Source organism: Budorcas taxicolor, chromosome 4 (genome assembly GCF_023091745.1).
Source record: "Budorcas taxicolor isolate Tak-1 chromosome 4, Takin1.1, whole genome shotgun sequence".
NCBI classification, from domain to species: Eukaryota; Metazoa; Chordata; class Mammalia; order Artiodactyla; family Bovidae; genus Budorcas; species Budorcas taxicolor.
The window spans coordinates 87,293,072-87,320,737 of NC_068913.1; the positions used below are offsets into that span (position 1 = coordinate 87,293,072).

At 37.6% G+C, this 27,666-nt stretch overlaps 1 protein-coding gene across 1 annotated transcript; it reads left to right on the forward strand.

Annotated features, from left to right (window-relative positions):
* The first annotated feature begins 303 nt into the window (after nucleotides 1-303).
* Nucleotides 304-26,176, forward strand: ING3 (inhibitor of growth family member 3). The gene is made up of 12 exons (XM_052638782.1): nucleotides 304-448; nucleotides 694-765; nucleotides 3,442-3,542; nucleotides 5,534-5,599; nucleotides 15,504-15,600; nucleotides 17,049-17,120; nucleotides 17,871-17,990; nucleotides 20,599-20,756; nucleotides 21,347-21,540; nucleotides 23,272-23,464; nucleotides 24,486-24,524; nucleotides 26,060-26,176. Exons 1-12 carry the CDS (start codon nucleotides 421-423, stop codon nucleotides 26,174-26,176), a joined length of 1,257 nt encoding a protein of 418 aa, XP_052494742.1. The 5' UTR covers nucleotides 304-420.
* The last annotated feature ends 1,490 nt before the right edge of the window (nucleotides 26,177-27,666 follow it).

Sequence of the window (27,666 nt, forward strand, 5' to 3'; positions counted from 1 at the left end):
ATACAACTCCCGTCATCCCCCGTGAAAAAATCAACAAATAAATAGCGGCACCGCATTTCAGATTCTGCTGCGCATAGCTCGCACCGGCGCCTGGTTTTTGTAGTTTTCTCGTGGAGAATTGCCAGCAAGTTCAAGCTTGTTGGGGAGGGACTAAAACTACACTTCCCACAAGGGCGCGGGGGCGGGGTCCAGTCGGTTTACGTCATTGATTCAGCCAGCCAATGATCTCCCTGGGCGGCGGTGAGGCAAGCGCCGTCAGGCGCCAAAGTGCTTTTTTTTTTTCTTTTTTTTTTTTTTCCGCCGGAGCCGAGCGGGTGCTGCTAGCGGAGGCGCCATATTGGAAGGGACAAAACTCCGGCGACAGCGAGTGACACAAATAAACCCCTGGACCCCTTCGCTCCCCCAGCTCTGAGGGCCGCGATGTTGTACCTAGAGGACTATCTGGAAAGTGAGTGGGCGGCGCTGGCTGGCCAGTCCGGGGTACCTGCGGGCGGGTGAGGGCGGGAGTAGACCGGCTGGCGGGATGGCGGGAGGGAGGGGGAGGCGGGGGATGTTTCTTTCTCACGGTAACTGCCAGCCTCGTTGTGGGCTGCGGGCTCTCTCGACCCCCCTCGACGCACGCACTCACGCAGTGACGTAAGCGCGTACTTTCGCCGTTGGCCCCGCCCCTCTGACGGCATCTCCCTTTGACAGTGATTGAGCAGCTTCCAATGGACCTGAGGGATCGCTTCACTGAGATGCGCGAGATGGACCTGCAGGTGCAGAGTAAGTCGGCGCGTTTGCCCTTGTTCGCTGCGCGCGTTCAGTGACAGACTTACGTGCCATCGACGTCAGCGGCTCTGGTGTTTGGCTGTCCTCCGGCTCATTCGCTAGTACAGAAGGAGTTGTCAAAAAGAACTGGCAATGCCAAATCTTGCCTCTTCTGTCTACCACACTACTTTTCTCCTGACTTTTACAAGAGAAGGTGGCATTAGAGCATGTACGCTCCTTTCTCGAATTTGGGACTGTGCAATAAAAGTTTCTGTACTTTCTTTGAGTATGTAGATACGATTTAGTGCACATCGGCATAAATGTTGCGAAGGTTTTGACTTGAGACTTTATGTGTAGAACGTAGATTTCAGCATTTCTGTTTCTGTTAAAGTTCATGCTAGGCAAAATTCAAGAGCGGACAACACATAGAAGCACAGCTTGTATGTAGTTCTTTAGAGACCGTGGTGAACTTGGAATGTCCCATTTGAAAAGTTACATGTTAAAGGATGCATTCTCAACTGTCAAACAGTATGATAGTTTGTCAGTCAAAATGGGAAAGGAAATAAAATTTTACAGTAAAGCTTCTTGTTTGCTGTAGCAAAATTTTTTTGTTTTTCTTTTGGTTATAGCTTGGTAGTCTGGATACATTTTCCCTGAAATAACCTTGCTGTTTCACAGAGCAGTATTTAGTTTATATGATCATGTTTTTGATTTAGAGAGGGTAGAGAATAAATAACTTTAGAGGTAACATGGTAAATACAAGGCAAAATTTTGAAACATGAAAACAGTGCTCAGTACCCTTGTAGTCCATCATGCTCTGAAAGAACCTCACACACCTTACCCCTTTGTGAAATGAGTATAATATAGCTTATCCAGCTGTCTTGTAGATACACTATATTAAAAATTAAGAATGTGAAATGAATTATGTGATACGTAATTAAAATGTATAACCCAGTGTGCTTTGTTGGCTGTGTGTCACTCTTTTGGTTTGGAGAAGTGTAAGTACTCCTTAACTGTTTAAGGGCTGTTCCTGCAGAAGACATATCTTGATCCCCTGTGTTCTGGCTGCATTTAGACTATAAGTAGAATTCAGATTGAGGTAAATTCTTGTGCTGACAGATTTTCTTAGAAAAGTATGGTTAGGGGAAGATCTGGGTTTTGGGGTATGATAAGGAGGAAAGGAGTATCACGGAAAGCAATCAGAGAACAGAACGTTCCAGAGTGGGAATCTTGAGGTAGCTAAGAGCCTGTCCCCCCACTTCTCTCTCACCGCTGCAGATACTTACATACCCATTGATCATGAATGTTCTTTTATGTGATACATAATGCAAGGTGATACATCATGGAAGTCACCTGCTGTTCACATTGTAGTGTAGAAGTCTGAATTCTATATTTCTTCACCTTGCTCACAAAATTCGTTTTAACTTTAATGTAGTTGAAATGCTAAATATTTGCTAAAGTAGTGTTTTATACAGGATGGAGCATAGTCATCAGATAGATCTGAGTTCATTTTAGGGCTTTACTGACTTAATTCATTGGCCTTGACCACATTACCACTTCTGAGGGATTTTTATTGTCTTGAGGATTAAAAGAAATACACATAAATTAGAATGTTTAGTACCTGATACAAAGTGGGCATTCAATAAAGGGTAGTTGTTATTTTGTACTTTATATCACAAATGTTAAGTTCTCTAACAATTTCGACTTGATTATATAAATCAGAGGTTTTTTTAAACTTTCATTTTTTACAATAATTAGAATTGTCTAAATTTAATAGGTATTATGAATTAACAAAAGATACCTCTTTGTAAGGTAAGAGATACATTATTATGCACTGCAAAGCTCCCAAACAATATAGTAAAAAGTTTTCCTCAGTTTACCCAGCAACAAAATCCCTTCAATTTTTTCTCTTTTAGCATATAAATGACTGTTCTTAGCACACATTTCAGAAAAAACTTACCTCAAATAAATAATATTGTATATGTGGTGCTTAATGGTATATAGCAAAAGGTTAAAACCTTTTTATCACATTTTCTTGTTGAAAGAAAAGTGAAGATTATCTAGTAGTGCTTTCAACAAGAAATTGTGTTTGGGCACATCTGCCTGACTCAATATCATTAGTGTGTGACCCCAAGCCTGTACTAGTCAACAACTATGGGATGGAATCTATCTACGTTTGCTGACTACTTTGACTATCCGAAACAGTTTTGAAGTAACAAAAATAAATTTTCATTAGGGGAAAATTATAACTTTTACTAAGGTAATTAGTAAATTATATATATATCACATTTATAAATATATTTATAAAGTATACTTGTATTATTAGAGTATATATTTATAGTATATATTAGAATATAATATATATTATTACATAAAGCATATTTATTTTATTACAACATGACATATTTAAATTACAGACCAAGTAAAAGAATGTATGTGATCAGATATTTTACAAAATAAATTGCAAAAGTAAATTGTCAGTAGGGAAGGTTATAACTTTTCTTTACGAAGATAATTAAGGTATATTTATTCATTTATTTTATTAGAACGTGACATATTTAAGTTACAGACCAAGTAAAAGAGTGTATGTAGTCAGATATTTTCACATCACATCTTTCTTCACATCAAAGCATGTATATTCAGTATATGAGTTTGGTCATCTAAATATGAAATGTTTTTATTATGTCCTAGATGCAATGGATCAGCTAGAACAAAGAGTCAGTGAATTCTTCATGAATGCAAAGAAAAATAAGCCAGAGTGGCGAGAAGAACAAATGGCTTCCATCAAAAAGGTGTGTTCAACGCTCTGGATGATTTATCTGTAAATACTGGAACTCTCCGAGGAAGATAGGGGATTCCCAGGAGTCGTGACGGTAAAGAATCCACCTGCCAGTGCGGGAGACCTAAGAGACTCGGATTTCATCCCTGGGTCAGAAAGCTCCCCTGCAATAGGAAATGGCAACCTGCTCCAGTGTTTAGCCTGAAAAATTTCATGGACAGAGGAGCCTGGCAAGCTACAGTCCCTGGGGTCACAAAAGACTGAACACGACTTTCAGCAGTTGAAAATTGGACGTAACTGAGCACAGCACAGCTGAGGAAGACATTTTAATATTAAATAGTTTGGGGGATATCAAAATGAGAGAAAGTTATCAATAGCTCTTTAGAATTTTAAAATGACTTACAAAATTAAAAATGATTCATTACATTTTAGAGCTTCAGGTGTAGGAACTTTCAAACATTGAAGCATTTTGGTAATTTAGAAAAGTATTTCAATAATCAGTGACTAATCAGAGAGTTACAAAGCCATTTAAAAAGTACATTTTTTTCTTTTTGTTTTATTCTAGTTATGGGGAATTAAAGTTCCCTTGTCTTAAGATCTATTGGGCTGGCCAGAAAGCTCATTCAGCTCATAAAATGTTATGGAAAAACTCAAATGACCTTTTTGACCAACTCAGTATAGTATCTTCCAATTTGGGCAACAGACTGGGATGAAAATTAGCAACCTTGAAGCATATTTCATATATTGCTAAGTACCTATGTTGGTGGAATCATAGGAGAACAGAATCCTGACAAGTTTTGTAGTACTTAGAGCTCCCTTCCAGATTAGAATGGGTAGCAGCTCTCTCCTCAAGGTTTGCTTTAGAGATATGGTCTAGTTAATTTGGGGACATATTGGAAGAATGATTTACAAGCCCTGGGTTTGATCATGGCTCTGCAGTTTGACTTTGTGATGTGGGACATGTCCTTTAATATCTCTGAGTAATAATGGCTCCCTTACCCTTGCCCTTCATAGAATTATTCAAGAATCAACTGAGAAAGAAATTTGGAAACTACTTGTGTTATCTGTTTTACTACATGAAGGGAATTTTATTTCTGTTAGGAACAAAAACATGAGAATCTTTTGTAGAATTAACCCTGACTTGCAGGATACCTGGAGGCCCAAGTGTGTGTGAGTATAGACATCACACATATACATCCTAAAGTCATTCATCATCCCCTTTTCCTACTAAGTTTTTGGTGCAGCACAGCCTGGATATACCCTAAAAACTCTTGACAGTTCATGGAAATTCGTAGAATTTAAGAAAAAATAGTTTGTTTTGTACTGGAGAGAATTGATACCTAGCTTAAAATGAGAGTCACAGAACAACTGCACAATGGATGTGCAGGTCAGAAGCCTTTCAGTAGTTGTTTATAATAAGTTTTAAAAATGGAGAGTGTAAACACTCTTTACAAACTAGATGAACCCTAAATAACATTTATTTTTAAAGAAAAAGAATTACTCTTTGGCTGACATTTTTACTAGTATAGCTAGACCTGGATGGTGTTTATTTGTTATCTCTTTTCTAGGAATTCTGAACATCTTCCTTTAATCCTTGGTTGTTGTCTAAAATTTCTAATACTATCCCATCCCCACCCTATACCTAACTGGATTTTTATGGCTCATGTATAATGTATGTTCCTGAGTGCTTAGTCACTCAGTTACGTCTGACTCTTTGCAACCCCATGGACTGGAGTCCACCAGGTTCCTCTGTCCATAGGATTCTCCAGGCAAGAATACTGGAGTAGATAACCATTCTGTTTTCCAGGGGATTGTCCCAACACAAGGATTGAACCTAGGTCTCCCTCATTGCAGGTTGATTCTTTACCATCGGAGCCACCAGGGAAGCCCTGTAATGACTGACAGTGATAACAAGCCATGATAATGCAAATGCAGTTATAGGTCCTGGATACACAGATTTTTAAATTATTAATTTGTTCCTGAAACATGAATGTTTTTATTCAGGATTACTATAAAGCTTTGGAAGATGCAGACGAGAAGGTTCAGTTGGCAAACCAGATATATGACTTGGTAAGTAAAAATTAATAGCCATAAGTATTTGAATTATGGATTATGTTTTAAATGGTGTTGACTTAAATGTAGTAGGAAGGACAGACTAAACTGAATTACTGCTCTTTGGATCCCATTTAACTTCAGAGTTCACTCTCCACTTTTTGATTTCTTTGTGGAAGAGAGAGAGTCCACAGTCAGTAAGTGAAGAACCTTACATTTAGCCATATCTACGTCACTGTAAGATTGTAGCTGATGTTAGGCTTTTTTTGTATTAAAATAGGTGTTTAACTTTATTTTACTAATTTTTATCTTCTTAAGGTAGTGTGTTTACTTGCCTGATAAAACATCTTGAGATAGTTTCTGTGGCAGAACTCACCTAAGGGGATTGTGCTGACAGTTCTTGGTAGTCTTGATTAAAGTGAAAAAGGGACTTATTTGAATCTGTGAATAGATAGTACTCAGCTGTCTATTAAGTGATATTCATTAGATAGTACTCAACAACTGGCACACGTGGCAAAGCTGGGAAATACAAGATTAAATAAACTTAAAAATTTTTTTTCTTTTTTTAACAGTAGCAGCAGCACTTCTTAATGATCGAAATCACTAAGAAGATAGATATATGCAATATTTCTCAGGTTGTTATAATTATAGTCTTTCTTCTTCTTTTGTTTTAATGTACAGCGTGTCCCAAAGTTTATGTTTTAGGAAATGCTCTTTTTTGGTTCTGCCTCAAAGCAAGTTAAAGCTGGAGACAAATGTTTCCTTTTGATTTGCTTTAGCATATTGATTCATATCTTATTTTTGTAGTCTTGTCTGGGTACAGTTTTTTTATTGAACGGGTACATGTTAATATAGGTGTCATTGGTGAGTAAGACACAGATAAAAGGTGCATACCCCATATGCTATGCATTGTGAGTGCTATACTAAACTAGAAAATATATGTTGTATAAAACCACAGAAAATGGTTAATTGCTTTTATATAGTGAAAGTATTTTAATGGCTGTAACAACCTAGGCTCTTTTGTTCATCAGTTCAGTTCAGTCGCTCAGTCGTGTCTGACTCTTTGTGACCCCATGAATCGCAGCACGCCAGGCCTCCCTGTCCATCAGTTACTCTAAAAACAGTTTCATAAAAGATGCTGCCTAAAGACGGGTAGAGTGGGCTGGTGGCTTGATTTATGGTGGAATGAAACCCAAATAAAGTTCTTAATTGTTTTGGTCTTGAATTAAGTCTATAAGCAAAGAGAAAGACATTTATATTTGAATACAGGCTAATTTGTTTGTTATCATTCTTCCTCACATATAGTGACTAGTTGTCAACCTTTATTTAAAAACTACCTGCTTTTTAAACCGTGTAGTTCCTTGGTTATAATCTTTCGTTTCTATTTTATTTTACTACTTTTACACCTTTATTAAAAGTATTTCATGCATTTGGAAAAAGTATGTATAACAAACATATGCTTTTTAAATGTGTGTGTGTATCCATCTCTTGTTTACAAACCACACTGTTCATCGACTCTGTACTTGGTGTAATGGAGTTTTATGTAGGTACAGTGGAGGAATGAAGAGTAAATGTTATAAATGCTCCTGACCTCAAGGTGCCTGTTACCTAGTTGGGAAGACATGCCCACAGTAAAATGGAAAGCCTGTTATAGAAACATGTTAACAAATAAACATGAATACATTTGGATATTAAGGGGATCTGGTAAAGATTGAACTAAATCAAGCAGAGTTACTATTGGCTTCTTAGAGGGTATGAGATGAGTTTTGAACAGAATTTATTTAGAACCTCAGGTGCCTGGATTCAGCATAATATTGAGGGGAAAGCATTTCACTCAGAGGTCATGGAAAAAGATGGAATGAAACTAAAAATTAGGAGTTTTATGAGGGAGATGGATTATTTAGGCTAGAGATTGAAATAATAAATAGTGATGTAACAAAGTGAATGCAATGTAATGAATATGTTAACAACCAAGGACCCGTAATGGACTCATGCAGATGTGAATTCAGCCACTTCACTGACAGCAGGAATTTGGAAAAGTGATATAATCCTGGAACTTCAGTTTCCTTATGTGTAAAGTCACAGTATTGATTTGTGCCTTCCAGGAAGATTGGATCAGTGGCTCTCTGGCTCTCTTTCTCTCTTTCAACAGAGAGAGAGAGAAATACAGAGACAAATATAGGCACATCTATCTACATCTATCTACATCTGTCTCTGTCTCTTACCTGTATCTGTCTACACACACCCACCCACACCCACCCACCTCATAGCTTGGCAGATCGTAGACCCTCACTTTTTAATAAACTCACTTCATCTCATTTCTCTAACAAGTTTTCTGCTTTCCTGAAGCCACTGCATCGCTTTCAGCTCTGCCAAGTTAAACCTGTTTCTTCCCCCCATTCCCTCATGATTTATTTCTAAGACTGCCTTTTGTCTTTTCTCTGCTCTTTCCTGTCTCTGTCCCATCCTTTCCCTCCCCTTTCCTTTCTTTTACTTCCCTCCCCCTGTTCTTTCTCCTTGTGTCTCATTAAATACTCATTGCTATTCCAGGTGACCATGATATCCTTAGTGTATAACCCATCCTTCTTGAGATTTTATGTTAATTCACCATCCTCCCACCTTCGTGGCCTTTCACAGTCTCCTTGGGTATTGCTCAGAGTGGTTGGTGTTCGAAAGGGTTCTGTCCTTGACCTTTATTGCTTGTTACTCTGTTCTCTTGGTATTCTTGTAGAAGTAATTTCCTCTCATCTTCATCCCCAACTCCAGAGGCTGATGAGACCAAATGCCACACGGTAAAGGATTGTTCTGTCAAATGCCAGTTTTCCTCTCGTCCCCAGTCCCCACTCACCACCCAAGCTGAGAAACATTTTTCCATTACTTGTCCACGTGAACACTTAGTTTTAGCAATTATGCCATAATTATTCTTCAAGTTCAGACTTCTCCTCTGAGTATATTCATCTTATCTGAGAATTGCTAGGCCCTGGAAGTCATTGTGTTAAGAGTTAACTCTTAGCTTCTTGTCTTCTCTCACTAACATCATTTCTCATGAATAAATAATTGTTAAAATGTTAAAAATCAATTATGCACCCTCATTAAATTCCTGTAGCATTTAACATATGGAAGGTTAGAGTGCTCTGTGCTGCAGAGGTGAATGGACAGGATGTAGTGTAAGTGTCAAAATAGAATAATTTTTATTTACAGATCCTTTACCAAGTAAACAGTGGTACTTCTGTCTGTACAGTTCTACATAGTGGGAGAGTATAACTTTCACTCATTCAGCAAATATTCATAGATCTCCAGATATGAGTGGTCACTGGTGCAGAATGGGCAGTAATGATATAGCTGGGCAGTGAATAGGGCAAACTATTAAATAAAGATTATTGGAGACTTTACTAAGTGCTATAAAGGAAATAAACATTGTGGAAAGAGGGGGAAAGAGTGAATAACCAGGGGAGGCTATGAAGAGTCTGCTTATCAGGATAAGCATAGTCCTAAGGAGGTGACCTCTGAGGTAGTACTTGGAAGGTGAGAAAGAGCCAGCCATGTGACAACCTTAAGGAAGAACATTTCAAGCAGATGATGGACCAAACGCAGTGTCTTAGGTGGAAAAGGGTCTGACAGATTAAACGAGGAAAGAGGCCAGTGTGGTTGGTGTGTCCTGAAAAAGAAGAAGAGTGGTATGAGAGGGACATGCAGAACCCAACACTTGTAGGGCTTAAAAGCCAGTGGAGCAGTGTTCTTAGTTTCAGAGCAGTGAGAGGACAGTGAAGGATTTTAAAGTGAAGCATGGAATGCAGTTTAGAGAAGACTGTATGTATGGCTTTGCCTAAGCATATTAACATCCGCTGGATCATGGAAAAAGCAAGAGAGTTCCAGAAAAACATCTATTTCTGCTTTATTGACTGTGCCAAAGCCTTTGACTGTGTGGATCACAATCAACTGTGGAAAATTCTGAAAGAGATGGGAATACCAGACCACCTGACCTGCCTCTTGAGAAACCTGTATGCAGGTCAGGAAGAAACAGTTAGAACTGGACATGGAACAACAGACTGGTTCCAAATAGGAAAAGGAGTACATCAAGGCTGTATGTTGTCACCCTGCTTATTTAACTTCTATGCAGAGTACATCATGAGAAACACTGGGCTGGAAGAGGCACAAGCTGGAATCAAGATAGCCGGGAGAAATATCAATAACCTCAGATATGCAGATGACACCACCCTTATGGCAGAAAGTGAAGAGGAACTACAAAGCCTCTTGATGAAAGTGAAAGAGGAGAGTGAAAAAGTTGGCTTAAAGCTCAACATTCAGAAAACGAAGATCATGGCATCTGGTCCCATCACTTCATGGGAAATGGATGGGGAAACCGTGGAAACAGTGTCAGACTTTATTTTTTTGGGCTCCAAAATCACTGCAGATGGTGATTGCAGCCATGAAATTAAAAGACGCTTACTCCTTGGAAGAAAAGTTATGACCAACCTAGATGGCATATTTTGGAGAAGGCAATGGCACCCCACTCCACTACTCTTGCCTGGAAAATCCCATGGACAGAGGAGCCTGGTAGGCTGCAGTCCATGGGGTCGCCAAGAGTCAGACACAACTGAGCAACTTCACTTTCACTTTTCACTTGCATACATTGGAGAAGGAAATGGCAGCCCACTCCAGTGTTCTTGCTTGGAGAATCCCAGGGACGGGGGAGCCTGGTGGGCTGCCGTCTATGGGGTCGCACAGAGTCGGACACGACTGAAGTGACTTAGCAATAGGAGTAGATGGCATATTTAAAAGCGGAGACATTACTTTGCCAACAAAGGTCCGTCTAGTCAAGGCTATGGTTTTTCCAGTGGTTATGTATGGATGAGAGAGTTGGACTGTGAAGAAAGCTGAGTGCCGAAGAATGATGCTTTTGAACTGTGGTATTGGAGAAGACTCTTGAGAGTCCCTTGGACTGCAAGGATATCCAACCAGTCCATTCTAAAAGAGATCAGCCCTGGGTATTCTTTGGAAGGAATGATGCTAAAGCTGAAACTCCAGTACTTTGGCCACCTGATGCAAAGAGTTGACTCATTGGAAAAGACTCAGATGCTGGGAGGGATTGAGGGCAGGAGGAGAAGGGGCCAACAGAGGATGAGGTGGCTGGATGGCATCACCGACTGGATGGACGTGAGTCTGAGTGAACTCCAGGAGTTGGTGATGGATAGGGAGGCCTGGTGTGCTGTGATTCATGGGGTCGCAAAGAGTCGGACACGACTGAGCGACTGAACTGAACTGAACTGAAGCATATTATTATTTTGACAGTGTAAAGTAAGCAGGTATTATTTTTACAGATTTTAAGATACAGCATTTTAGTATAATTAATTGTGTTTGATTTTGCCTCTCAATGTTTTCTATGGCACAGTATTTAGTTGTATTCTTTTTCATTGAAATATTTTATTTACTTTTAAAACGGTAGTAAATTTTTTTATTCCTATGACCAGCACCATATTACCTCATTTATTAAGGAAAAACGAAAGAGACCACATAAATATTCACAAATGAAGAAATTTTGAAATTAGACGTTAATTGAAACAAACGAAGACTTTAAGTAGGCTTAGTGAAATTTGACTAACAGACCAAAAAAAAAAAAAAACCTATCTTATTAAAATAATTTCCTTCTAGAATCCTGATACTTATAGTCATTAAACACTTTTTTTGTGTTCCTCAGCCAGATGTCACTGTCATAAGGCCGTATTAGATTACAAGACCTAATAAAGGTGATTTATATATACTCTGATAAAGCTTGAGCTTTTTGTGAATGCCTGAATGGTTTTAGCAGCCTGTTACATTCCTAAATACCCTTGAACTTGCTCCTTTTTTATAGCCTGGTTTATTCCTCAGATGATTATATTTCAGGCCAACATTTTACCTATAAATTTGAGAATTCCTCATCTGATACTCTAATTAAGGAAATATATTATGTGAGCTTGACCTTTTGATTTGTCTCCTACCCTTATTGTGTTTTAGGAGAATGATTAGATGTGGTTTATGTGCTAAGGCCTTAACTATTTGATTCACCCTAAAGGTGGATCAAATTTTTATCCAGTTTAAATATAATTCAGAATGTGAAGAATCATTTTCATGATAGATGATCAGAGAAATAATTTGCCATCATTTCCTTTCTTCTGCTGTTTACCCTCCTTATTCACTGTTAGTCGATCTCTTCATGAATAGAAATTTATCTCTTATTGCCATGGTTTTCAGCTTGGAACATTGTAGACTGAGTGTTCATTGGGAAAGGTAACTCAACATCTAACTTTCAGAATTTGTCAGTATTGGAAGCCATAAAATCATGGAAAAACTTTTAAGAAGCTATATTTAGTTCAGTTTGAGTCCATCAGGTGACACATTTTGAAATTTGAATACTGGAAAACTGGGAGAGACAAGAGAGCAAGGCTAAAGGATTACAGCTCTATGCAAAAATAATTAAAGGCTGAGGATTTATTTGTTTCATTCAGAGGCCACGTGTGACTTAAATGTTTTTGTGATCTTAAATTTGTTGAAAAATAATCTTGACAGAATTTCCTTTGTGTCTGAAAAGGTCAGAAGGATAGTACATTTAAAGAGGTTATGCTTTGGGGTTGTAAGTTATGATTTAGGGTTGTAGAATAAGGAAACGTCTGTGGCTAGCATTTATTGACATTAACTGGGGAACAAATCAATAATTAGGCTTTGTGGTCAGCCTTGTGTTAGAAATCTATGGTTAATGGAAAGTTTCTCAATTGGCTCAGTACCCTGTTTGCTACCATAAATCAATCTTAGCCATCTTATAGGGTCAGGTGGAGGGATGGAATAACTTAGATTCTTGATTTGACTCATAGCTGTGGGGCTGTTATGGTGATCAGCTAGGATTGGTGCTTTACCTGTTCAGAGTCACATGTGGGGTTGGCCACAATGTTTGTTTGTTTTTTTCCAAATGGTGATATAGGAAAACCTGAAACGAACTTTTTGACCAACCCAATAGGTAGTAATAGCTTTCAGTCACATTCAGTTCAGCTCTTGCTATGGCTGTTTAATACTGGTTTAAATATTCTGGTGCTTTATAGCTAAAGTTAAATCTTGTGATCTGCTTCCTTTCCAGCTTCAAATTTGATTTAGTACAACAATGATGATTCGAATAAAAAGAATTCTTATTGTCTGATAATTGCTTATAATAGTAATCAGTTCATAATCTTTTTTAATCTACCAGGAGGTAGGACTAATTGGAAGCTGCCTTACAGAACTCCCCACCACGGTGTGGTTGAGGCTTTTCTGTCTTTGTTTATTTTAATTATGAATTTGGTTTTTTGAGTTATTAATTCTTTGGGTCCCATTGCTTTTTCTGAGCTTTCTAGTATTGGGAACTCCATCATTATTTCCATATTTTCAGGTATAATAAACTTTATTAGTACTGTCTTTAATATAATTAAGTGGCTCTTAAATGCAGAGGTGGAATGCGTTAGGGAGGTATGTGTCCTTTCTTCATTTCACCCCATCCCCACCCTCCCAGCTGAAATTCTAACACTTGTCTTCTGTACTGTCTACACCTATGCAGGCATCACCTCTATACTGTCTACACTGCTGACAAAAATGCTTTTTGTCTTTGTATCTCTATACATTCTTTAGTTCTTAAATTATTACTCCTTCCTTCCATCTATTTGAAGACAGTCCATTCTTCACTAACATATTCATAGCTCCTTTATGCTTACAGGATCCCAATATTATGTTTTTTCTTTATGTGTGACTTCTGACCCTTTGTTTTCTTTTTGTTACATCTAGGAGACTTCATTTTTTGTTTATACCGTTATGTTAAAAATCTTATATAAATCTTGATTTGTCAGTTAAGTGTTAATTCCTGTGAAGGCAGGGATTCTCTCATTCTTCAGGTATTGTCCATTTACCCAGCGCCGTGCACACAATAGGAACTCAGTATTTATTAGTAATATAGGTGTAGGTAAGAAAGGTGGTGGAGTATTTTCATTGCATTAAGTAGACTTGGAATTTAAGCATGAATATTTTTTCTGATTTCCCTTGAGATTAAATTTTGACAATGTAAGCGATATTCTTGAATAAGAGGTCTGTGTTCACACTTTATTATTGAAAGGGCGGTTCCATTAAAGGATGCTTGGTTACCTGCAGGTTCTTTGAATAGGAGCATGTGTCTACAATATATGACCCTATGCTGCTACTGCTGCTGCTAAGTCACTTCAGTTGTGTCTGACTCTGTGCGATCCCATAGATGGCAGCCCACCAGGCTCCCCCGTCCCTGGGATTCTCCAGGCAAGAACACTGGAGTGGGTCGCCATTTCCTTCTCCAATGCATGGAAGTGAAAAGTGAAAGTGAAGTCGCTCAGTGGTATCCAACTCTTAGTGACCCCATAGACTGCAGCCTACCAGGCTTCTCCATCCATGGGATTTTCTAGGCAAGAGTACTGGAGTGGGTTGCCATTGCCTTCTCTGATATGACCCTATAGGATTTTAAATATTGTAATTACAGCTTCTACCAAGCTCTGAAAAATAACACGTGTGTGAAGATGGAAGGAAAATTGGGCTTTGAATTATTGAAAAGTCACAAACCAGCATCCCAATGATTGCTGTTAATATACAAAATATAAATAACAAGACAATATTTTTATGTTTTTTCAATTTGAATTATATTACTTTCAGTTAAGAAATTGGCTTCTGCATGTGGAAATTCAGAAGGCAATGTTAAGTATAAACAGTGAAGCACAGTTTATTACAAACAGATTAGAGTTAAATCTTGTTTCTGTAATGTATTAGCTATTGAATTTGCAGGTGTTGCTTAACCTTTCTGAGTCTAGTTTCTTCACTTATGAAATGGAGACAGTACTATCTCAAAAGGTTTGAGCAAGGACTAGAAAACATAGTCCTTTTAATGCACCAAACACATTTCCTGGCATCTAACACCCACAGATTGTCTTTTGGTACTCTTCTTCCCTACCCCGTCACTTAAGTACACATAATTTCATTGAAAGTCTTACTTAATTGTTTTGCCCTCTAATGTATTAGAGACATTTTTATATTTGTAAGAAAGTTACTCTTAATTATGACAGTGATTAAGAGGGACATTAGAATTTGAAAAAAGGTATTGCTAATAATATGACATGAATATTTTTCAAGACTTTGTTTTTTGGTTTTTTGATTTGACTTCAAAGTAGTAAATTTGAAAAAGTATCAAGATATTTAATATTAAGCTTAAAAAAATACATGAAAACTTGTTGCTAGTTTGAGGTATTATAAAATTTTCAGAAGTCAGTCCAAAGATCTCTAGGTGAATGAGAATATACAATTTTGCCACCTTAACCAAGTGTGACAGTATTTCAATAAAACCATTTTGACCAAGCTTTTGTGGAATGGAACTTTCTGGCTAAAAACCCCTTTTGTTTCAACTCTTTGCATAAATGTTTACAAGTATAATGGTATGCTTTCCTGCCTTAGAGAAATGTATGTGTAAAGTATAGGAGGCTCTTTGTTTGTAGACTGAGGATCTTTCATTCCTTACTGTAAGTAACAGTTATTATGGTCTGGCAGTGTGGATGGTCTTGTTATAAGGAGGAGGAGATTAGGCTGAAAGTAATCCCAAGGCATATATGAAAAGTTTCCTATGCCACCCACCCCTCATCTTTGCTTATGTTTCATAGCCTACTTCCTCCAAACATTTGCTGACAAATTGCAATTCTGGTTTCTTAAAATGTATTCAAGGAGACTTGGGAGGTATTTAGCCTAGTAACCTCATTTTATAGAATAAAAACCTGTAGTGTAGGTTAATTGACTTGCTCAAGGATCCAGAGCAGATGCACTATAAGAAGTAAAGATTTAGGCTTCCTCATTAAACCGACACTTTGATAGTGTCCCAAATTGTGGTGCTTATCTTTGATCTTCTTTGAAACAGGTAGATCGACACTTGAGAAAGCTGGATCAGGAACTGGCTAAATTTAAAATGGAGCTGGAAGCTGATAATGCTGGGATTACAGAGATATTAGAGAGGCGTAAGTAAAATTTACAATTTTCCATCACATTGGACAATACATGTGCACATCACTGAGGAGACAGTGGTTCCGCAGAGACTTCTCAGATCCTGGTCCTTGGTGGACAGAGGCACCTGGTGGGATCACTTGGTCCCTAGCAGTTGGACTGTTTGGACTTAATCTCCTGCTATAATTTACTCTTATCATTCCTAGGGTTTAACTCAGGAGATTTCCCCAAAATGGAGACATGAGCTCTGTTTCTTGAACAAATTTAGCTCTTCAACCTAAATAGACAGTGTCCATAAAAGCAGACGGTACCATGGTAAGCCCTGAGTAGGCATTCAGTAAATGTTAGTTGAATCAAGTCAGTATTATGGCCGATTTCTAGTATAATTTAACTAAAGGTTCAGGCATCTCTTTTCTTGGTGCATATCAGTAGCAAGAACATATACCTGGTTCTACACATGGATGAAAGGTTTCTTTAGAGTGTTAGGTTACATATATCTCTATTCATATACTCTCTACAGGTCAGCTAGGGCAGCAACCACACATGAATCCATCTTGGTACAATAGTTACATTTTTGTGTTCCCAAATAGGTCCATCACTTTAGATGATTATCTAATTTATTTGTGATACTTTCATTCCAGGGGAATCCTATCTGAGGATGACAAGTATCTTGAGACAAAATAAAATGTTTTATTTTCTTGAAATGCTGATAATAGCTGTGAGTAGCAGTAAATCCATGCCTATTCAGTACCTCAGGGAGGTTAATGAAGCATCCTCTGTAAGGACACAAACATATCAAAGTCATCAGATCAAGTTATGAAAACTGCTCCACCCTGTGCCCTGCCATAATTTCATCTCAAGGGACCAAGATAAACTGAGGACATTTCTTTAAAAGTATTTTAAAGTTTAGAGGTAGAGATTCTATGCATCACGTTTCACAAGCAAAATCCCTAACTTCTTTTAGAAGTCTTTACATTCATACATCATTTTAATGATCAAAGAAATTTTTTTTCTATAGTAATGTCCCATCGCCTGATACTTCAGTATCTCCCATTTAAAGGTCTTCAACTCAGTTAACTCTAGGTTGAGTTTTTTAGGTCTCATCAGTAATGAAATTATAACATCCATTCGTCCACTTATGTGGTACCAAATGTGAATTCCTCAGCCAGACATTAGCATGCCTTGACCCATTTTGTACTTAAAGGTGAGTATTAAAAAATGGGTTACTTACTGTTTAGAAAGAGGATGAGATTGGCTCAGGGTAAAATCAGCAGTGATGACCCTTTAATGTGTTTGACTAAAATGGTACAGGCATAGACATCAGAGCTTGCTGGTCCTCTGCTGGTTAAGGGTCCACAGTCCTGTAGTTGATTGGTGTGTAAAGTTCTGTGGTGACATCTCATGGCAGTGTATCTCTGTGCTTCTCTCTCTCTCTCTTTTCTTTTTTTGTTTTTTTTTTTAGGATCTCTGGAATTAGACACTCCTTCACAGCCAGTGAACAATCACCATGCTCACTCACATACTCCAGTGGAGAGTAAGTATGATTTAGGAGAGCTAAAATCTTAAAAACAATTAAAAATTCATTGTATCATCTGTATATTCTCTTTCATTAGCTCTGCACAACTGATTGAGAAACAGATACCCTCCCCTTTCTTTTATATTGTGAGATACAGTTTTTCATTGCAACTACTGGCAGATTTATCTTCTTCATTTGGGAAGAGCATATTTGATTTGGGAACAGGTAGTCTGTTTTGCATGGCATCCTCAAAGGAAGAATGTGTGGTACTAACAGCAGTGTATACTCACTAGATACAAATAACCTGATTCTCTCTAGGGAGTGTTCTTTTTCATCCTTTCTCAAGTGCTTAGCCTACTGTTGGCATATAATAAAGTCTCAAATGGTTGAGTTAGTGAGTAAATGAGTGGTTTAGTCAGATGCTAGCTGACTAGATTGACTGTATTGATGCCTTTTTTTTTTGACAAATCAATTCGATATGAAACGTTGATTGAAAAATATTTTAAATTGTAGGTAATGTTTTGAAAAAAAATTCTCTCATGTTATATATGAAACCAGTGTGCATCATGGCTTACTTCACTGCTTTGCTACTGAAGTTTTTTAAATGTCTGAGCAGTCAGCTGTTAATAAGACATGTGGCACAGAGTTCTGTTTCTCTTGTCTTCTTAGAAAACAATGTTGTTTTGGTTTATAATCAGATGAATGTATTATGCCTTGCCCATAGTTCTCTAAAATTTAATAACACATAAATTCTTTATTTATATTCAGAAAGGAAATATAATCCAACTTCTCACCATACGACAACAGATCATTTACCTGAAAAGAAGTTTAAATCTGAAGCTCTTTTATCTACCCTAACATCAGATGCCTCTAAGGAAAATACACTAGGTAAGTTTAGTATCTTAAATGTGATTGTATCTTTTTTGGTTTTTATTAAAATAAAGGGGAATGACAGCATTTAAGGTTAATTATACAGATTCTTGATTTAGGTCATACCTGAATGGTCTAGTGATTTTCCGTACTTTCTTCAGTTTAAGTCTGAATTTGGCAATAAGGAGCTCATGATCTGAGCCACAGTCAGCTCCTGGTCTTGTTTTTGCTGACTGTATAGAGCTTCTCCATCTTTGGCTGCAAAGAATATAATCAATCTGATTTCAGTGTTGACCATCTGGTGATGTCCATGTGTAGAGTCTTCTCTTGTGTTGTTGGAAGAGGGTGTTTGCTATGACCAGTGCATTCTCTTGGCAAAACTTTATTAGCCTTTGCCCTGCTTCATTCTGTATTCCAAGGCCAAATTTGCCTGTTACTCCACGTGTTTCTTGACTTCCTACTTGTGCATTCCAGTCCCCTGTAATGAAAAGAACATCTTTTTTGGGTGTTAGTTCTAAAAGGTCTTGTAGGTCTTCATAGAACCATTCAACTTCAGCTTCTTCAGCATTACTGGTTGGGGCATAGATTTGGATTACTGTGATGTTAAATGGTTTGCCTTGGAAATGAACAGAGGTCATTCTGTCTTTTTTGAGATTGCATCCAAGTACTGCATTTCAGACTCTTTTGTTGACCATGATGGCTACTCCATTTCTTCTGAGGGATTCCTGCCCACAGTAGTAGATATAATGGTCACCTGATTTCAGTTCACCCATTCTAGTCCATTTTAGCTCGCGGATTCCTAGAATGTTGACGTTCACTCTTACCATCTCCTGTTTGACCACTTCCAATTTGCCTTGATTCATGGACCTGACATTCCAGGTTCCTATGCAATATTGCTCTTTACAACACTGGACCTTGCTTCTATCACCAGTCACATCCACAACTGGGTATTGTTTTTGCTTTGGCTCCATCCCTTCATTCTTTTTGGAGTTATTTCTCCACTGATCTCCAGTAGCATATTGGGCACCTACTGACCTGGGGAGTTCCTCTTTCAGTATCCTGTCATTTTTCCTTTTCATACTGTTCATGGGGTTCTCAAGGCAAGAATACTGAAGTGGTTTGCCATTCCCTTCTCCAGTCCCAAGAAAGGCAGTCCCAAAGAATGCTCAAACTACCGCACAATTGCACTCATCTCACACGCTAGTAAAGTAATGCTCAAAATTCCCCAAGCCACGCTTCAGCAATACGTGAACTGTGAACTTCCAGATGTTCAAGCTGGTTTTAGAAAAGGCAGAGGAATCAGAGATCTAATTGCCAACATCCGCTGGATCATGGCAAAAGCAAGAGAGTTCCAGAAAAACATCTATTTCTGCTTTATTGACTATGCCAAAGCCTTTGACTGTGTGGATCACAATCAACTGTGGAAAATTCTGAAAGAGATGGGAATACCAGACCACCTGACCTGCCTCTTGAGAAACCTGTATGCAGGTCAGGAAGAAACAGTTAGAACTGGACATGGAACAACAGACTGGTTCCAAATAGGAAAAGGAGTACGTCAAGGCTGTATATTGTCATCCTGCTTATTTAACTTCTATGCAGAGTACATCATGAGAAACGCTGGGCTGGAAGAGGCAGAAGCTGGAATCAAGATAGCCGGGAGAAATATCAATAACCTCAGATATGCAGATGACACCACCCTTATGGCAGAAAGTGAAGAGGAACTACAAAGCCTCTTGATGAAAGTGAAAGAGGAGAGTGAAAAAGTTGGCTTAAAGCTCAACATTCAGAAAACGAAGATCATGGCATCTGGTCCCATCACTTCAGGGCAAATGGATGGGGAAACAGTGGAAACAGTGTCAGACTTTATCTTTTTGGGGTCCAAAATCACTGCAGATGGTGATTGCAGCCATGAAATTAAAAGACGCTTACTCCTTGGAAGAAAAGTTATGACGAACCTAGATAGCATATTCAAAAGCAGAGACATTACTTTGCCAACAAAGGTCCGTCTAGTCAAGGCTATGGTTTTTCCAGTGGTCATGTATGGATGCGAGAGTTGTACTGTGAAGAAAGCTGACCGCCAAAGAATTGATGCTTTTGAACTGTGGTGTTGGAGAAGACTCATGAGAGTCCCTTAGACTGCAAGGAGATCCAACCAGTCCATTCTAAAGGAGATCAGCCCTGGTGTTCTTTGGAAGGAACGATGCTGAAGCTGAAACTGCAATACTTTGGCCACCTCATGCGAAGAGTTGACTCATTGGAGAAGACTCTGATGCTGGGAGGGATTGGGGGCAGGAGGAGAAGGGGATGACAGAGGATGAGATGGTTGGATGGCATCACCGACTGGATGGACATGAGTCTGAGTGAACTCCGGGAGGTGGTGATGGACAGGGAGGTCTGGTGTGTTGCGATTCATGGCGTCGCAAAGAGTCGGACACGATTGAGCGACTGAACTGAACTGATACAGATTCTTTACCTGGTTAGAGTCTATTGTAAGAAGAAAGAAGAAAAAATGTGACATGAAAATTTAAATTTAATGATTATATCTGTGCTGAGAAGTAATATACTTTAAGCTCACTAACATTTTGTTCTGTCTAACCATTTTCATTCCTTCTTTAATTCTACACAGGTTGTCGAAATAATAATTCCACGGCCGCTTCCAACAACGCTTACAATGTGAATTCCTCCCAACCTCTGGCATCCTATAATATTGGCTCCTTATCTTCAGGAACTGGTGCAGGGGCAATTACCATGGCAGCAGCTCAAGCAGTTCAAGCTACAGCTCAGGTGAAAAAGAAAGGATTTGGATACAGAGTGTTAAGTTTTGTCTGAATCCTTGTCAGACTCTAGTAGAAATAACTTGATGTGAACAAAAAGAGTTTTCTTGCATTGGATAATTTCATTTTTAATTGTAGTTTTATGATAGCTGATGTTTAAAGAAATAAATATGCAGTAATTTGATAGTGAAAAGTCAAAAATAGATTCATACAATCTTGTGCAGATTGCTTCTCACAGTAATTGCTCAGGACACTCATTTTCCTGACTATAAGTCACAGCTCCTGCTGGGACAATACTTTATTCTTTCTTCCAGTTCCAGGGCCTTCTCTGTAGCCTCAGAACTTGGGTTGCCTTAAGTTTGTTCACTTCTGTGCTGGCTATCTATATTCCAAATTAAGTTACCCATTCTGTAGTTACCTCGTAACTGGGTAAAAACTAATCCTAAATCTTTATGTAAAATAACTTAAATTGCAATGATGAACATAATGGTTTAAAACAAAATAATATTAGGTAAGCCAAAATAATGCTGTAAATAGTAAGACAAAAGAAAATATGCATATTTATATGTATTAATAATATCAATGACTGCCTTTTTTAAGATGAAAGAAGGACGAAGGACATCAAGTTTAAAGGCCAGTTATGAAGCATTTAAGAATAATGACTTTCAGCTGGGAAAAGAGTTTTCCATGCCCCGGGAAGCAGCTGGCTATTCATCATCGTCAGCGCTCATGACTACATTAACACAGAACGCCAGCTCATCAACAGCCGACTCAAGGAGTGGGAGAAAGAGCAAGTAAGTTTTATTGTTATAGTAGCTCATACCTTTACTGCGTGTGCAGACTACCTAGTATCCAGCTGGGCTTCCGTGTAGTAAACAGAGGCAGCTTCCCAAATGGCTCAGTGGTAAAGAATCCACCAGCCAAACAGGAGACCCGGGTTCAATCCCTGGCTGGGGAGGAAGATGCCCTGGAGTCATAAATGGCAGCCCACTCCAGTATTCTTGCCTGGGAAATCCCATGGTCAGAGGAGCCTGGCAGAAAATAGCCCATGGAATCACAAAGAGTAAGGCACAACTCAGCACACAGGCGCACACACACACACACACATGCATATATATATAATGGGTCAGGATGAACTCTGGGGAGGTGGGAAGACATGACATTTACTTCACACTGACTTACTTTGACAGAGGCAAAGTCCTTAAAAAGTTCTAAGAAACCTTAATTTTTCTAAAGTCTTAAATTGTGGTTATTAATAGATGACCTCTCATTACTTTCTTTTGTTCATTAAGATAAACCTTTTCTAACTTATAACCCCTTATTCTGCCATGTGTTTCTGGTCTTCATTTTAATTAAGAACTAATTGTCTTAGTCCTTAGTATTATGTCTCCTAAATTGAAATTATGAAAATATCCCTAGATTTTATAGATACGATTCTTAGGATGATTGTATGAACTCATACATGTGAAAGGGGCTCCGCAGGTGGCGCTAGTGGTAAAGAACCTGCCTGCCAGTGCAAGAGACATGACCCTTGTTCCAGAAGATCCCCTGGAGGAGGGCATGGCAATCCACTCCAGTATTCTTGCCTGGAGAATCCCATGGACAGAGGAGCCTTGCAGGCTACAGTCCATAGGGTCATAAAGAATCAGACACGACTGAAGCGATTTAGCACACACATGAAAACTTAATAGCATTTGGCACCATCTTTCCAAAGTACCTGCATGTGTTAGGTGTTCATACATAATGAAAGTTCAATTGCTAGTCCAAAAGAATTATATTGTAATTGTATCAATTTATTTTTAAATATATTTTCTGTCAGTAATTGTTGTGTTTTCTGTGTTCCTGTGCTTCCTGTGGATGAATCTCTGAAAGAATGATCAATGTAGAATTACCACAAAAGTGCTAAATATCTAAACCCTAAATATCTAAAAATTCATTTAGTGACCCAAATTTATTATAACTGCTGATGATAAAGTTTCATATTTTTAAAACTTATTAGCGTATGTGTAATGGTAAATTTCTTGTGAATTTTAACACACTCTGCTTCATGTTCTACGCAGGTGAGTATTCGCATATCAGTTGATGGTTATCATTTTCATCAAATGCTTACGTGTATTTGTGTTTTTGATTCTGATCAAGAGAATTCAGTTTGCTTAAACATACAAAGAATGTCTGCATGGAAGCCATAACTAATTCTTAAAAGTATCGCCTACTCTTTAAATCAGTGGTAAGAAGTAACAGATTAAAAGTTTATTCTAAAAACTTTGAAACATTTTAAAAGGATTTTTTAAATATCTTTGTTTTCCAGAAAACAAGAAAATCTGAAACAAAAATAAGCTATTATGAAAAATGTTGCTCTTTTTGCTCTAAACAGTTGTGCTTTTAAATCCATTTATCAGATGGCTTGAGGGTTAAGGAGTATTTTGTATATTTACTGTTATTTCATTTCATACCATTAATTAGAAGTTATTCTCAATTAAGTTCTTCTGGATGCTCAACAAATAAAACTGATACTGCTTTTTCAGAAACAACAACAAGTCTTCAAGCCAACAGTCATCATCTTCTTCCTCCTCTTCTTCCTTATCATCATGTTCTTCATCATCAACTGTTGTACAGGAAATTTCCCAACAAACAACAGTAGTACCAGAATCTGATTCCAACAGTCAGGTTGATTGGACTTATGACCCAAACGAACCACGATACTGCATTTGTAATCAGGTAAAAGTCTGACATGTCTGTAGAAGCGTAATCTGAATAAAATAGGAAAAGAGCTGTTTCATTTTTTTTAGTGTTCTTTTTACTCCAGTAAAATACCTTTGGCTTTTTATTATATCTTCTTCCTGCTTCTGATAAAAAGACATGTTCATGATGACTGCAAAACCGTCCCAAGAAGACCATTGTAAACTGTCTTCTGGGATGCTTGATGAAAATGATGAATGAGATTTCTATGAATACTGTGTCACACTCTCTCTGATCCCTCTCCTTTTGTGCTCTTCAGAGTGATAAGATTTTCTCTCAGAGTATAAAACCACTTAATGTATTGCACAGTGGAATTCTTTTCCTCTGCATATCTAAAAATAGATAAATGCCAAAAAAGGAAAGCCAGGGGAATCCTTATATCTTTAATTACAGGTAGGTTGTTCTACTTTATGAAGAAATAAATAAGGCTGAATATTAAACAAAATCTTTAAAATACATTTATCTGCTATGTAAAAGACCCATCTTACTTCTTGTCCTTGTGAGTTAGTATCCACATACTCTCCAGCTAGTGATGAAAAGCAAAAAGAAAAATGAGAAATGACATGTAATAAACAGATAATTTAGAAGTTTCAATAAAATGGACTATTGGCTGCAAAAATATATATGACCTAACATGACCCAAGAAGAAGAAAAAAACAAAACAAAACAAAACTTTATGTGTATAACCAAGAAAGAAACTTAAAATCTTTATTAAAGGAACCACTCAAAAAATTAACTCCTTTGTCAAGGTAGTTTATAGAACAAGTTTTTATAGACAGTCAAAGAGCATGTAATTTTTGTGTTATCCTGCTGTACACCCCTAGCCCCAAAAATCCTTCAGGAAAAAAAAAAAATGATAAACTGTATAAAGCTACATGCCCTGTTTCTTAATTCAGTTGTATATTTCCCTCTATTTTCTTTCCAGTATCATAAACAATTATTTGAATTTAGGTGCTTGTTATATAGTCATAATAAAAATATTTAATTTTCTTTTAACTAGGTATCCTATGGTGAGATGGTGGGCTGTGATAACCAAGATGTAAGTATTAAATTTTTCTACTTAGGAATGAAAAAACAGGTCTCACATTGTTATTACTGGAATGTATATTTTTTGTTTGGTGTGTCTCAGTCTAAGGAGATAGGTTTGCAGTTATGTTAATTATATTAAGGCTGGAATATTCCTCCCCCAAATAAGATAGTGTCCCCTTAATGTGTTCCCTATTTTAACTATTTTAAAGCTAATTTTATGGTTTTATGTGCAGATTACATTTCTCAAAAGGCATCAGATTGTATGAAAATTAGAAACACCCTTTTCCCCGTTTGCCAAAGAGTTCTGTGTTTGCTAGGATTTGGTTCTCTTATCACAGTGAAGAATTGGAACTTTAGAGCAATGCTTTCTTTCAGGGAAAATGATGCAAAGGTGAGGGTTCTTATGTGGGTTATTGTTCCCCCATTAGTGTATATTTCCTGCTGTGCTCTGCAGGTGTCAGCCAGTAAGAGCCATTTCTGATATTAAAAAATAAGGTTTGGAAGAAAAGAATTCCTGTTTATTTTCCTTGAAGCTCATTTTGGGTTAGAGACGTTTTTCTTGAATGCTGAGAATATTTTTGTCTAGTAATTTCCACCCTCTTCTTACTGTCACACTGCTTAGCTCCCTTTGTCCATCTTTTCTTCCAGAGAAGTGACAGAAGCCTGAATTCTAAAGAAGGGCTAATCAATAATGTCAGGCTCCTAAGGTTGATAATAAGAGTTTAAAATTTTTAAAACAATTTGAAGATTGATCAGGGTTGACACACCGAAGTGTGTACTTTCCTGACCTGCCAGGCTCCCCATAACATGGTTCACATAGAAAAGGCTCTCCTTCCACCTCCCTCTGCAGACCCACTTGTGGGCTGTTCATGATAACTGCAAAACCGTCCCAAGAAGACATTGTAAACTGTCTTCTGGGATGCTTGGTGGAAAAGATGAATGATATTTCTATGAATACTGCATCACACTCTCTCTGATCCCTCTCATTTTGTGCTCTTTGGAGTGCTAAGATTTTCTGTCTGAGTATAGAACCACTTAATATATTACACAGTGGAATTCTTTCCCTCTGCATATCTAGAAATAGATATATGCCAAAAAAGGAAAGCCAGGGAAATCCCTACATCTTTAATTACAAGTAGGTTGTTCTACTTTATGAGGAAATAAATAAGGCTGAATATTAAACAAAATCTTTAAAATACATTTATCTGCTATGTGAAAGACCCATCTTACTTCTTGTCCTTGTGAGTTAGTATCCACATACTCTCCAGCTTAACAAAAATTAATGATTTGTGTTCATTATTTTAAGATTATGGGAGTAGATTATGTGAAGCTCAGAATTAACAAAGATGCATATAACTTTTTGTGTCTCCATTTCCTCATCTCTGAACCCTACCAGTTGGACTAAATGATCTATAAAGCCGTCTCCTAGATGTCTAAGTTCTGTTGCCATCAATCTAATTATGAAGATTTAATCTGCTGGGCGGGCATGTTTTAACATACTTCCTAATCTTTTACTAAAAACTACTTGGCATTTTTGCATTCTAGTGCCCCATAGAATGGTTCCATTATGGATGTGTTGGATTGACAGAGGCCCCCAAAGGAAAATGGTACTGTCCACAGTGCACTGCTGCCATGAAGAGGAGAGGCAGTCGGCACAAATAAGGGAGGCCATTTCGTTTGTGGAAGAAAAAAGCTTCAACATTTTATATAGGACTTTAAAAAAAGAAGCAGCAGTGCATTTGCAGGCAACCACTTAAAGGATTTACATAGACAATCCTATAAGATCTTGAACTTAAATTTTATGGGTTGTATTTTAATAATGTAAGTAAATTATTTATGCACTCCTGGTGTGCTCCAGATATTATTCCAGTTAGCCTTGGATTATTTCAGTGGCCAACGTATGCAGACATTTGTACTCCTCAACCATTTTCTCCAAGTAATGGGCATTCTATAATGTAGACTTCAAAGAATTCCAACGATGAAGATTTTAAGAAGAGTATTTTATATTCAACAGGTATGTTCTGCTGCATGTACTGTACTCCAGAGCTGTTATGTAACACTGTATATAAATGGTTGCAAAAAAAAAAAGTGCTTCTAAAAAGATAATGGTTTTTTAAATGCCTTCATAATAAGCTTTGTTTCTTTGTGAAACTAAATTCAGTGGGCTGAAGGAAATGGTTCATGTGATAAAGTGGGCTGATGTCCTCTAGCGTACCTGGGTACATAAACAGAAACTCCTGTAGGTAAAAACGAATCTGGGCCGTTAGTCTTTATATGTTTCTGCATCCAGACAGAGCGCAGTTCATGAGGGTGGGGGTGGGAGGGCTGAGGGGAAAGGGTGTTAAAGTGATAACATTTTTATACCAAATGTGTTTATTTTTTTGTGCAAGTAATCCTTAAAATTGGAATTGTATTAGGTGTTAAAATAAAGTTTTTAAAAAATTACTTGTATTTATACTTTACACACTTAATAATGAAAATTTCTTAATTCCAACTAACTTCCAATTTTCATAATCTCAAAAGGACAGAGGCCCAGGACACAGAATGCTGCGTAATCTGTTATGTCTTTAATAATGCTTGGAATTTGTGATACAAAAATAAGGAAAAGACATTTTTATGTAAATTTGAAATGCAAATGTATTTTTCTAGAACATCCCCCTGGCTTTTCCTTCAGTCTAAGGGACATGAAAGAAGTCTAATTACAGCAGACAAACGGAAATAATCATTATAGTTGTTTTGACTTGAGGCACTATGGCCAAACTAAAGTAGAGAGACCCCTTGGATTGGAGTTTAAATTCAGTTCTCTTTTTCCTTTTACCACATGTTGGTATGCCAGTTAATTCACTTCTTTAATCACTCTGGCCCTTATTATACCAGGGTGATGCCAGCTTCAGGATGTCTGTAAGCAATCCTGAAAGTTTTATTCTATAGGTGCTATTTAAACTAGAAATTTTGCATAGTGAAAGTTTTATTTAAGGTATAATATTGAGTCTCGTCCGTAGAAAAATCCTTAAAACTTTAGAAATACTTATTATGTCATATTTATTTTATATTGAAATGTACTGGGCCCATCAGATTTATGTTTTAATCAAAACCACTTATGAGCCTCTTAGAACTTATATAGAAAACTGTAAAATCTATGCAATGCTACC

Excerpts from the sequence above, each read along its gene's own strand:
- ING3 (XM_052638782.1), top strand. The coding sequence starts at position 421 with ATGTTGTACCTAGAGGACTATCTGGAAA. Across the intron at positions 15,601-17,048 it reads TACAGAGATATTAGAGAGGC|GATCTCTGGAATTAGACACT; the intron begins GTAAGTAAAATT and ends TTTTTTTTTTAG. Across the intron at positions 24,525-26,059 it reads TGGGCTGTGATAACCAAGAT|TGCCCCATAGAATGGTTCCA; the intron begins GTAAGTATTAAA and ends TTTGCATTCTAG.